The following is a 13984-nucleotide window of genomic DNA, read 5'->3' on the forward strand; positions in this document are numbered from 1 at the left end:
CTGCTAAGTTATGGGGACGTAAACACACCAACATCAGTTGTCAAGTGATGGTGGGGGGACAAACACAGACACACAAACATATACACATATATATATATGACGGGCTTCTTTCAGTTTCCGTCTACCAAATCTACTCACAAGGCTTTAGTCAGCCCGAGGCTATCTTAGAAGACACTTGCCCAAGGTGCCATGCAGTGGGACTGAACCCGGAACCATGTGGTTGGTAAGCAGGCTATTTACCACACAGCCATGTACAAAAAAAATGAGATGGTCATGGCTTGAAGGTCTTTGATAATGTCCACTCATAGCTAATGTGGAACTAAACAACAATTAATCAAGCTAACAAGGGAGTTTTAGTGTGGTCACTCAATATGCTAGAAATAGCAGCCAAACTCTCTTCAAACTATACTTTATCTTAAGGAAGAACACAGTACATTACATAGTCTTGAAAGTGAGGTGTGATGGTCAGGGATGAAATGCTTTGGTCAAAGGTCTGCTTGATCAGAGTTTAGCTGTTGCTAAACAACAACATATAATTTGGAGGTGTATGAATGAATTCTTGAAGATAGAGAACAATAAGCACTAAGGTACATCATCATCATCATCGTCATTTAACGTCCGCTTTCCATGCTAGCATGGGTTGGACGATTTGAGTGAGGACTGGCAAGCCAGAAGGCTGCACCAGGCTCCAATCTGATCTGGCAGAGTTTCTACAGCTGGATGCCCTTCCTAATGTCAACCACTCCGAGAGTGTAGTGGGTGCTTTTACGTGCCACCGGCACGAGGGCCAGTCACACAGTACTGGCAACAGCCTCGCTCAAAAGATGTTTTTTACATGCCAACTGCACGGGAGCCAATCCAGCGGCACTGGCAACTACTTTGCTCGAATGATTTTCTAACGTACCACCAGTACAAGTGCTAGAAGGCGACGCTGGTAACGATTACGCTCAAATAGTGCTATTTACGGGCCACTAGCACGGAAGCCAGACAGCTGCTCTGGCAAGAGAACAGACTTCCTCAAATGCTCAGGGGGATCCTTAAAAGTAGTAGATAGCTTCTGTTACCTAGGCGACCAAGTTAGCAGTGGAGGAGGAAGTTCTGAAAGCATATCTGCTAGAATAAGAATGGGCTAGGCAAAGTTCAGAAAGCTACTATCTTTCTTAACTAACTCAGAGTGAAAGGCACACTGTATGATGCCTGTGTACATACAGCTATGCTACATGGCAATGAAACATGGGCTATAACTATAGAGGACTTGCAAAGGCTTAAAAGAAATGAAGCCAGTATACTCTGCTAGATGGGTAATGTCAGTGTACACATATGACAGAATGTAAACAATTTAAGAGGAAAACTGGGTATAAAAGGCATTAGATGTTGTGTGCAAGAGAGAAGACTGCTGGTATGGTCATGTGATGCAAATGGAGGAGGACAGTTGCTTAAAGATGTGCTGATCTCTAATTGTGGAGAAAACCTGTAGGAGGGGTAGATCCAAGAAGATATGGGACAAGGTGGTGAAAAAGGATTTTCAGATGCTGGTCTTCACTGAAGAGATGACAAGGGACTGGGACTTGTGATGATTTGCTGTACATGAGAAGACACATCAGGCTAAGTAAAATTGTTGCCATCCGTACATACAGGCATGTTCTTTATGGCCATCCCCCCACTCCCTCTTCCAGCTAAGATGTCTGTGTTTTGCAGGTACCAGTGCCACTTAAAACGCACTTGTGCTGGTGCCATGTAGAAGCACCCATGCCAGTGGCACATAAAAAGCACCCAGCACACTCTGTGAAGTGGTTGGCATTAGGAAGGGCATCCAGCTGTAGAAACTATGCCAAAACAAACAATTGGAGTCTGTACAGCTTTCTGGCTGACCAGCCCCTGTCAAACAGTCTAACCCATGCCAGCATGGAAAATGAACATTAAACGATGATGATGATGAGAGTATTTTTACCAGAGACCCTGTTCAATGTAGGTAATAAAATATGTACAAGGATGGAAAGTTCTGTAGATTCCACTTAACTGCATAGCTTCAGCCATGAAATTCTTATATTAGAAACTAATTTACCTAAGTGATGTATTACAAGATTTCAATACATTGTATTTGTGGTTATGTATTCTGACAGTTTGTATAAAATATACACTTGAAAATTGATTAATGGAGACAAGAAAAGGCACTGTCAGAACTACCTTGTACAATGAATGAAGAATTTCTTTCTTGGAGCCATGTGCTTTCTTACTGTTTCCCAGTTGTCTCGATAAGTTTCAAGCCAAAGCGAGATGAAAATGAAGATTCTGTTAAAGGGCTGCAAACATCAGTTGTTTCAAAAGCAATTGTTTGGAAAATATAGTTAAAAAATAACATTGAATGTTTATAAATCTTTATATGTTCTATTGATAAATTGCCAGATCCCACAAGAACAGCATAATCAAGGATATGACTTACAGCAAAAGAATCTACCACAATGGTATCTCAAAGTGAATACCATCCTCCATGAAATCATACTGTCTAATCTTTTGCCATGAGGATAAAAAAAAATAACAACTGTTCCAGAACAGAATATTGATTAAGCAAATGTTTGTTTACTATCCTGTTGATCTCCTAGTGTCTTGTAAACTTACCAGCATTTAAGTGGCAGAAAAGTCTATGTAATCCCAAGTAATTCATGGATTTTCTGCATCATTTGCATAGAGCACAAATATAAACATTCTGACTCTCAATGACATCATAATTCATCACTACTCAGTAAATTGTTATTGTTAGCAATTGGTGGGGCATTGATCCACAAAGCTGAATGTTTACTTTGTGTAACTAATATATAGGCACAAGTCCAGTGATTACAATTCATTAACAAAAAGTTAAATTTAGATCTTATCAAAGTAGTATCTCACCCTCATTATTATGTTCTAGCTGAAGGTACCTCCCTGTTCAAACTTGTCTGCTCTACTAAAGACACATCTACTTCCCTAAAGGAACAAGAATTTTTGTTAATACAAGAAGAGAATGTGATTTTCTAGGGGCAAAAAAGCAAAGCATTGAAAGAGTTTTGTAGCAGAAGAAACTCAGCCCACCATTACTTGGTGGTAAAGGGGTTTTGCCAAGTTAAGTTCCTGACATTTTGCATGACAAGTGGGCCAAGATTACTTAAAAGATTAACAAATTGAAAAGTTGGACTGTTTCTTAAACAACAAATCAGTTTTGGTAGCAACAGACATTGATAGATTTCAATATAATCAATATTATTAAGAGTATGCAAATTTTGTAACATTGTTGAGATAGCTGTTGACATAGAAGAGTTGGTTAATGGTGCTCCAAAGAGCAACCAGTGTAGCAGTTGAGACTCAATAATTGATGGAATATATCACCTGAACTTGTCTACTACACTTTTGTGCTCATCTAAAATAAGTTCACATTAAGCATTATTCATATTTAGTCCAAGATCATGTAGTTCTTTCCTAAGTCATTCAGCAAAGTTCAGCACTTAGACTAGATTACCATAATTACAAGCATCATCAAACTAACAAAACATTCAACTCAGCCAACACACTTATAGTAGCATTATTGATTGTCAAACAGATCTATCCGTTGAATCACTGACTGAGGAAATAACTGATTTAGTTCAAATGACAAATGAGATTACAATGGATAACAACACCAGATGAACTGTTACACATTTGGGAGAGTCTTCATTAGTGATGAGCAATTTGTCATGATTGATCAAAGAGCCTTCGAGATGTTGAACTTGAGAACAACTTTAGAGTTATTGTGTTCACAGTTCAGATAAGTACTGACAGTATGCAGAGATGTCTCACATCCAGGAAGCATAATGACACCCAACTGAATAGGCAACAATTAATGAGAAAGATCCCTCACAGGTGGTTTCAAAATAGTCTTTGATGAAAGTTGGTGATAAAAACAACTAGATGCAATGGTTGTAAGCTACCATTTGGTATAACAAAATCAATCAAATTAGCTCCAAATGAAATAGATCTGGGACTCGTCAGGAATTTGATGAATAATATGAGGACAAGAGATCAATGCCAACTTTCTCTGTTAGGATATCTGATAAAAACATGGGGTCCAAAAATTGAGTTTTCAGTTCAGTGGACGCACATAGTTTACACCAGTGTTTCTCAACCGGGGGCGAATCGCCCCCTTGGGTGTGAAAATCAAATTTTGTGGGGCGATGAGTGCAGTCTTCGACTGTACTCACAATAGGCAATTACGCATCCAGTGCATCATGACAAGGGCTCTTCTCAATAATTGCGGTCAAGCCGTAAAACCAACACTTTTTCTTAATTCAAATACAGCAACTATGTGCCTCAGTAAGTGCATTATTTTCCAGGATTTAGTTCATCGGTTTATAATGACTCATTCATCACTGAATTTCTTACTCTTGTTACTATAACACTGGCCACCAGGCTGTGTGATTCATTGAATACATGGTGCTCGCCTGAATTTGACGTTCTCTCTCTTAACTGTCGGACACAGATATAATAGTCAGTTTAGTGTTTACTAATTTGCATTCGTTCTCACCCACTTTTTATGGCAGGCCCAGTGAAAAAGAAGTGTCGACAGTATATCGATGAATACTTATAATATGGTTTTATCAAGAACTCGATAGACCCAATGCAGCCTTTTTGTCTCGTGTGTCATCAATCTTTGTCCAATGAAACCATGAAGCCCTCTTGACTCTCTGACAACATGAGAAGAAAACACCCTGGAAAAGTCGGTAAGCCTATCAAATATTTTGAGGGACTGAAAACTGATTTTGAAAATCGGAGTACTGTTAAATCATTATTTAAGAAACAGACAAAAATTAATGACGGTGGAGTGATTGCTTCCAACAAAATTGCAGAAATTATTGCAAAATTAGGTAGTGCACATACGGTAGCTGAAAAGATTATTGTGCCTGCAGTAGAAGCAGTAATATCAGAAGTTATGACTCAAAATCCTTCATTTATCAATAAAGCTCTACCTTTGAGTAATGATTCTATCCATAGGAGAATTGATGAAATGTCAGGCCATATCAAAGACATACCAATTCAAAGATTGAAGACAACAAATTCTTCTGTTCAAATCGACGAAAGTACAGTTATTGACAATAAGGCCCTTTTAATGGGATATGTATGATACTTTGATACAACTTGTGTATTACAAGATTTATTATTTGTAAAACTGTTGGAGACTGACACAACGGATGCTTCTATATTTTCTGCAGTGAAAATGGTTTTTGAAGAAAATGAAATTCCATATTATGAAAATTTAGTTTCATGTGCTACTGACGGTGCAATGTCTATGGTTGGGAGACACAAAGGATTTATCTCTCATTTAAAAACGTAGTGCCCCACAATTCTAGTTATACACTGTGTGCTACAGAGGCATAACCACATGGCCAAAAATATAAGCCCTATTCTGAATCAGTCATTGAACACTGTTACAAAAACAATAAGCAAAATCAAATCTAACAGTAAATGTGACCATCTTTTTAGAAAATTTTGTGTCAATGCTGACGAACAATGTATAAGACTTCTTTTGCATACTGATATCCGTTGGCTATCCAAAGGCAACTGCTTGGAAAGATTAGTAAACTTATTTAATATAATGGTTGTGTTCTTACAAACAGAAGGACACTCAGACTTAGCAGCAGAAATTCAAGCTCAAAAGAAGAACATACACTATCTTAGTTGGATTTTCCATTAGCTGAACGAGGTCTCTCTTCTGCTGCAGGGAAAAATGATAACACTGATAGACTGTAAACAGGTGATGAGAGTTTTTGTTGAAAAACTCAATCTTTTTCAAGTTAATTTAAAACTAAGACAGTTTCATAATATCCCCGAACTAGTGGAAATCAACTTATCTGAAAATGGCATTGGTATTTATTGTGACCATCTGTCTGCCTTGGAAATGATTTAGAAACCAGATTTTCTGATTTATTTAACTTCACTATTCAGCCATGGATGATTAGCCCGTTCAAATGTGATCCTCACAGCGCACACGTAAATATCTATGAGGAAGTCATTGAGATGAAATGTAATGATGAATTTTAAATTAAGTTCAAAAAAAAAGATTGTCTGAATTTTGGAAATCAGACACTGTAAAATCACTATCCAAATTTGTGGTCACAATTGTCGAAAATCCTTTTGTTTCTTGACATCAAATCTTGTTGAAACTGGATTTAGTACTGTCAATCACATTTTGCAGAAGGAAAGAAACAGATTAGACATTATTTCACATGGAGATATTCATATCTGTTTGAGTAGCATTAAGCCTGACATTGGATTTTTAGCGGAACATCACCAATCTCAGGACTCACACTAGTTAGTCCTTTTCTACATTTAAATTTAGAATAAAGTTTTATTTTAATTCCTTTTTCTTTTGCCTTTACATGTACAAAAGTTTTTTAGTGTTGATTAGTTGTAATTACATTATATTTAATATTTGTTATCATTATTTAGTGGGCGATTATCAATTAGCTTACATCAAAAATAGCTCTTAGGGGGAGGGGGCAATGGCTGGGAAAAGGTTGAGAACCACTGGTTTAAAAAGATTTAAAAAGCAAACACCATTCAACAGTTTGATAAGTGATTGAGTGAAGTACTTTTTGGAATTCAAAATAATAAGGTATTTTGTTTGCTTCAAATGTTGCAGGAATTGAAAAACACTCCTCCAATGACAAAGCAGTCATTAACTTGAGATGATTGGTAAGTGTTTTCTGATCAAGACAGGGCATGCAAATCCAATTCATTAAACCTCAGTTTGTCGTCAAGTCATTCCCAAACACTTACAATGATAAGATTGACAGCACTCATGACAGTCAACTATCACCGTGAGCTGATTAACTTTGAGTCGTACTCTGATGACATTACTTTGTATTATTGGTTGTAAGGCATATTTGGATTGATTACATTTCTTTCTTGGAGCCATGAGCTTTCTTACTGTTTCCCATTAGTCTTCATGAGTTTCAAACCAACGCAAGATGAAAATGAAGATTCTGTTAAAGGGATGTAAACATCAATTGTTTCAAAAGCAATCGGTTGAAAAATATAGTTAGAAAATAACATTGAATATTTATAAATCTTTATATGCTCTATTGATAAATTGCCAGATCCCACAAGAACAGCACAATCAAGGATATAACTTACAACAAAAGAATTCTCTCTTTATAGCACCATTGCAATTACTCTCACATGCACTTATATAATGTAGGATAGCCATGTTTCTCCTCAACAGTAAGAAAATCCTTCCTGTCCTTCATTCATTCTTTTCCATCTCAATATGGTTAATATGTAGTTTAACTCCTGGTCAACAAAACCAAAAGAAAAAAAACGAAAGAAACAGTCTAATAGGTGTTTAAAAAATGTGTAAAAAACGAATATGAAAACAAAAGTTTGCGCAAACGAATGGTGGGGTGGGGAGAGGACTTTGGAAAATTCGCAAGATCCAATTTTTCCCTCGTAACTTTCAGGAAAATGGATATATATTAATGAAATTTTATAGAAATACCATTCAAATGGCATAGTTTACGATTATAAAGAAATTTGTGGGGAAAATATTTTCCAAAGTGGTAGGGAGAGGATTTCGGAAAATTCACATGATCCAATTTTTTGCCTCATAACTTTCAGGAAAATGGATATTTTTTAGTGAAATTTTACAGAAACACCTTTCAAATAGCATAGATTACAATTATAAAGAAATTTGTGGAGAAAATGTTTTCTGAAGTGGTGGGTAGAGGACTTTCAGAAAATTCACATGATCTGATTTTTTTCCTTCATAACTTTCAGGATCTAGTTTAGCACCTGGTCACCAAAACATTAAAAGAAAATAAAACCAGTCTACTAGGTGTAAAAAAGTATGTAGAAAACGAATATGGAAACGGAAATTTGCATAAACATACATACCTTCACCTTGGTTGGTAATTATTTGACAGAAACAATTCAAGAGAGGAAGGTATAATTTGGCTGCCTCTATGAAGAACTTCTTCATGTTGAAAAGTTATAAATAAATATCTTGTAAGATTTTGATCGAATTCCTGGCTTTTGGATTGATTCTTTTATGTCTTTCCAAAGACTTTCAATGTTTTGTGTGTATATGTTTCTATGTGTGCTATCTTCAAAATTGTTAGAGTGAGGCATTTTCGCATCATTGTTTCAATGTTGGCATATCACTATTTGGTAATACTCCGTGTGAATGAAGGAACTCAGGTGACTTTTGATCGTTACAATGAAAAGTGCTGATGCATTCATAGTAATCAAAATTAGAATTTTCACAAATATTGAAATTCTCCATTCCTGAGCACTAGTTTGCAAACGTGACGATATCGAAATTGAAATGAAGAGTAGTTTTGAAGTAAACCTCACCATGGAATTTCGAACAGCATAGATTACGATGATAAAGAAAAAACAGATTGTGTGAATTTTCCCACAGTTCTCTCCCCACCTCTTCAAAAAACATTTTCCCCACAAATTTCTTTATAATTGTAATCTATGCTGTTTGAAATGTGCTTCTGTAAAATTTCAATGAAAGATATCCATTTTCCTGGAAATTATGAGGGAAAAAATCAGATTGTGTGAATTTTCTGAAAGTCCTCTCCACACTTATTTTTCATTTTCGTTTTCTACACATTTTTTTAACACCTAGTAGACTGGGTTGTTTTCATTTTGGTGACCAGGTGCTAAACTAAATCCTGAAAGTTATGAGGGAAGAAAATGGTCCATGTGAATTTTCCGAAATCCTTTCACAACCCCTTTGGAAAAACATTTTCTCCACAAATTTCTTTATAATCGTAATCTATACCTTTTAAACAGTATTTTTTTAATAAAATTTCAATAATATATATCCATTTTCCTGAAAGTTATGAGAGAAAAATCAGATCTTGTGAATTTTCTGAAAATCCCCTCCCCTGTTAGTGCAAACTTTTGTTTCATATTCGTTTTCTATGCATTTTCTTTACACCTATTAGACTGTTTTCTTTTTTCTTTTTGTGAGCGGGAATTAAACTATATATTAACCCTCAATAAAGTATAAAGCCTTAAGGAAGTGAGCACACAGGACAAAAATGTTTAGTGACATTTCAGCCAGGTTGACTTTGCCTTTCATCCTTTTGAGGTCAATAAAATAAGTACCAGTTAAGCACTGGGGTCGACTTAATCGACTTACTCCCTCCTCTAAACTTGCTGGCCTTGTGCCAAAATTTGAAACCAATATTATAGTATAAAGCCTCTTCCTTTCTATCCTTCCACTCAGTCAGTCAAGGTTAATTACAAAGTCTTGCAAGTCAGATGGTGACCTCACTAGTGCTGGTGCCAGGGAAAAGAACAACTATTACACTCTGCAAAGTGGTTGGCATTAGGAAGGGCATCCAGCAGTAGAAACAGTGCCAAAGCAGATACTGAAACTTAACCAACTCAGATCCTGTCAAATTGTTCAATTCATGCCAACATGGATGCGAAATATTAAACGATGATGATGATGAAAACATTTTGTGTACACATAATATACTTGTCCTATGCAGTTCAAGCTAATTTTAATTAATCTGTATCAGTATGACAATCGTTTAACTTATTATCCCTTATGATGTTTTCCAATTCCCTTTGATATTCTTCAATCACACAAACTTAACCAAATACATGCATTCTAACAATGATGTTCACACACTGAATGAGAACAATAGTCACAAAACTAAATAGGGCCACTCACATGTTTATATAGTTGATAATGAAAACAAAACCGCGTCTATTCACCTCTTCTTTTGAAACTCTCTCTATCTGTAAATTTTATTTAGAGTGAAGATATATTCATTGCAAAATGTCTGCATAATTAAAAATACAATAAAATTATTCAGAATATGAAGTTCGGGTTTATTGTAGAATACATTGACAAAATTAATGAAAACAATAATTGTTTTTAACAAAGGCCGAGAATTTGGAGGAAAAGAGTGGTCGAATATAATCGACATTGGCGAGATGAAAGGTAAAACTGACCTCGGCTGGATTTGAACCCAAAGCATTTTATCAGACGCTCTAACGATCCAGTCAATCTACCGCCCATAAATAATTTCTAACTTAGGCACTAGAAATTAGAAAATTAGTGTCAGTCGATTAAATCGACTACAGTTGTTGACTGGTACTCTATTTTTCGACCCCGGCATGATAAAAGGCAAAGCTGATCTCAACAAATTTGAATTCACAAGCGTATTTAATAACGAAAACATAAGTATATTATTCTTTCACTTTGTATAATGAAAGTAATGTGCGTAGTGATATCTTTTCATATTTTCAATTCAAATGACGGCGTGGCACATAATTTTATTTTATTTGTACTTGTAACAACATTTTCATCCTTAAAAATTTAAACAACAACATTTAAAAATTCTAAAGAAAAAACGTAAAGCAAATGTTTTTATTCGTGGATACACATTACTTTCGTTATTTTCATAGTCTGCAATACAACCGATAATTCGATAATTTTAAATTACAAGAATTACTTGACATTAGTTGTTTGTAAACACGAAGTACTGACTACTGTCATTTTAACTCAGCATGAAAACGGAAATTTCCAGAATCGGTTAATTCATATCAAATGAAATGTTCAATTTTATGCTACGTTTCATCAGTTATTTCACTCTAAATAATAAAAAAATATATATTAAGCGATTTACCGAAATAGACAGTATTTGCATATGCAATTAACCGATCAATTTTACTCTCAGTAGTTGAAGAATTATACAATTAACCGAATTATGCAATTATCCGACATACAGTTAAGCGGAAACGTTTGTAAGTAAAAACCCATCCTAATCCCTTATTGACTGTCGTAGTCGAGCTGACTTACGATCAAAAGCGTCCCAATCGTGACCACCCATTCTTACTTTTCAGAAATGATATATGTAGGATTACTATTATCTAATGTGTCCCTGCGTTGTTTAAAAAAGTAGAACGTGATTTGAGGGAGAGTTTCTGCTATTTCTAGCAGGTTCAATGAAAAACCTCCTACTAAGGCTTGAATTATTGACAGTTCTTAAACATGTACATACAATAGTGAAGCGAATCAGGAGTCATATTTCAACACTGACTCTCGCCTGTTTTCCCGGATGAATGCGCTTTTATTTCGTTTGCTCTAATCAAACTAGAAGGAAATATATGAATAGCTTCAAAAGTGCTTCCTTATGGGAGGGGATAGCGGTTGTCAAATAACTTCAGTGTATTAAGAGAGAAAATATGAACATAAACTTGTAAACTAAATTTCTCGAAATGGAAAATGAATAAAATCTCAAACGATAACATATGTGTTGCTTCATATCTTAAATAAAAAGATTTTAATCAATAACATCTTTCAACAATCTTGTAGTAGTCAGAAAACAGTGGGTTAAATCTAGGATTTATGTTAACATGGAGAGTTGCCTGTAAGGAGCCAGTCTGACATTCATTAACCGAGAAAAGAAAACAGCAAGCGTTCGGCTTTTGGTGTCGTAAGAAATCAAAATTCAATAAGCTCCTCACTTAATCCTGATTATGTTTATTAGAATAATATACTGGTGCAAACCAGCTTAGTTAAATGAAGAACTATCTTGTCAGAACTGATGTACAGAGATTCAATGATTGGTAGAGGTGGGGAAGGTGGTTATACGATATCTCTCTTGATAATAACTTTTGATAACTTAGAAGAAAATAAAATAAACAGGAAATAACCGCGCTGTCAATATCTATTGTTAAATAAGATCGACAACTTATTCGAGGAATGGTTGTGGGTGAGAAACGAAAGTGAAATAAATACATTAAGTAAACCAAACGAAATGTTTGATATGTTATTTGAAAGCCTGTGAGGTCGATATCTGCATTGATAACGAGAATATCTGCTGTTTGCCGATTTACCCAACAGAAACAGTTTTAGAAAACTCACAACAGAACAATTATTGATCGTTAGAGACAGACCGATATGATTTTTACTAATAATTTGCTGTTTCTGATGACGGGGACCAGAAGAAATAACGATTTCTAAAATTGGCAGAAGGCCCATAATAAAAATATAACAACCACAACAATTATAATAAACCGTTAACTTATTTTAAATATCTACCCACACTGAATAAGTAAAGAGTAAAATACAATATCATAACACTTTAGGGAGGATTAACTTCATATTAATGTTTCATCGAGCCGATATATCGATCGGAGATACGCTTTAGTGAATGATAATAACGAAATTACACACACACCCTCACAATCTCTTTGATGTGTTTTGGACACACATATGCACACATACAATCTAACACACAGATACATGAGACACTTTTAATTATTTTTTTTTTCTTTTCTTTGTTCTTATTGATAGCTTTGAACTAATCGAATAACTACATGTCCAGACACGTCATCATGCACACACTGTCATCGGAAGATCGAGATCATGAATCTGTTTTGAGATCTATGAAGAATTTCTGCTCTGAAACACAGCAAGAATATTCTTTCATTTAGAATTCAGGCATTATACATTGAAATAACTGTAAGATAAACGTCTGTAATACAAAACAACACTATATAGGAATTGTCTCGTTATAAGATTATATCCAACAAGTTGGTTCCTGTTCTTTGAAAAATAAAACTTCCTGTATTTTAAATTGGTATTTCGTTTTTATTAACCAAGGGGGATTTTGAAATGAGTTATTTAATGAATCATAAACTTACTATAATGGTCTGAAATTAACTTTATAAAACAATTATGATTGTTATTGTTAAACATAATGTAATGTAATAAATGAAAACATAATTACTTCTCTTATTATCATCGTTATTTAATCATTTACTTGCTAGAAGTTATAATTTTTCTATAAGAAGTGTAAATAACTCACTGGTTTTGTTTCTTCTGCAGACTGGAAAGTTGAAAATGTTGCAGGAACGAATCTTGGAGATATACAACAAAAACACATTTGATTGACCAAACTTTCATCCGTTTTATCCCAATTATACATTTTTTTTTTTCCTTCTTAGGTTGATAGAAATTTTTGTAGAATTTGAGATAACATTGACTGAAATATTCTTCGATAAATGTTAAGCGAGAAACTAATTAAGAAAAACGGAGAAAAAGTCAAGTAAACATATCTTTCTTCACAGCTCCAAAGTCAAAATAAATGGAATATAAATGTCAGCAAGGAATCTCCGCCATATCATAGATGTGTCGAGAACTTTCTAAGTTTCAAAAAGTTTGGAAGCTATCACGAAATTCCTTGCTTTAAGAAGGTTTGGTAATTCACTATAGTTACTTTGGTAAAAATGACATTAGTACCCATTTCTTTATTTATTATTATTCATGTGTGTAGAATCTGTGCAATATTATGTTTAAAAATAATTTTGTAATTAAAAAGCAAGTTATAAAAAGTACAAGTGTAATAAACAGGGAAGACAACACGTACTTCAAGAACCTGTAGAATCGAGTTACTTCCCTTCGAAAACCCATATTTAAGGCACCATGAAGGGCATAAAAACTGATTTTGGGGCCATTTCATTTTCTGACATGATTAAGGTTTTCAGTATTTTTTCTGTATTAACGAAACTCTCATTATTCGTGAATCCCTCTAATCCGTTTCAAACACGGATTTATTTCTCTATAGTTTCATTTTAAAAAATGCTATAAAGTACAGTAATCCCTCGACTATCGCGGGTGTTATGTTCCAAAAACCCCTACAATAGGTGAAAATCCGCGAAGTAGAAACAGTACTGTACTGCATATTTTTTCTTATTATTGTTATAATTTGTATATATTTATTTTATTATCAATGCAAAACAACACCACGGAGGAACGGACGTAAGCTTAAATAATAAACCGCGATATGGCGAGGGATTACTGTATTGTGATACATCATCATCATTTTACGTCTAGTTTTCCATGCTTGCATGGGTCAGGCAGAATTTGTTGAAACAAATGTTTGACAGCCAGGTGCCCTTCTTGTCACCGGCCCTCATCTATTTCCAAGTAAGTTGATATTTCCCA

At 34.8% G+C, this 13984-nt stretch overlaps 1 protein-coding gene across 6 annotated transcripts in view; it reads right to left on the minus strand.

The window, feature by feature from the left end:
- The window catches only part of LOC106868434 (inversin), a 385976-nt gene extending 372574 nt beyond the window's left edge, over window positions 1-13402 (minus strand). For 3 of the 6 annotated variants that reach the window (XR_001409281.2, XM_014913697.2, XM_014913696.2), the window contains exon 1: window positions 12846-13398. Coding sequence is in view for 3 of the 6 variants with exons in the window: in XM_014913697.2 (XP_014769183.1) it covers window positions 12846-12965 (120 nt within the window). In the remaining 3 variants the exon portion in view is untranslated. Of the gene's footprint in view, window positions 1-9697; window positions 9766-12845 lie in introns of all 6 variants that reach the window. The other 3 variants (XM_052971770.1, XM_014913698.2, XM_014913699.2) reach the window with 2 other exon arrangements.
- Window positions 13403-13984: the final 582 nt, after the last annotated feature.

This window comes from Octopus bimaculoides, chromosome 1 (assembly GCF_001194135.2).
Source record: "Octopus bimaculoides isolate UCB-OBI-ISO-001 chromosome 1, ASM119413v2, whole genome shotgun sequence".
Taxonomy (NCBI): domain Eukaryota; kingdom Metazoa; phylum Mollusca; class Cephalopoda; order Octopoda; family Octopodidae; genus Octopus; species Octopus bimaculoides.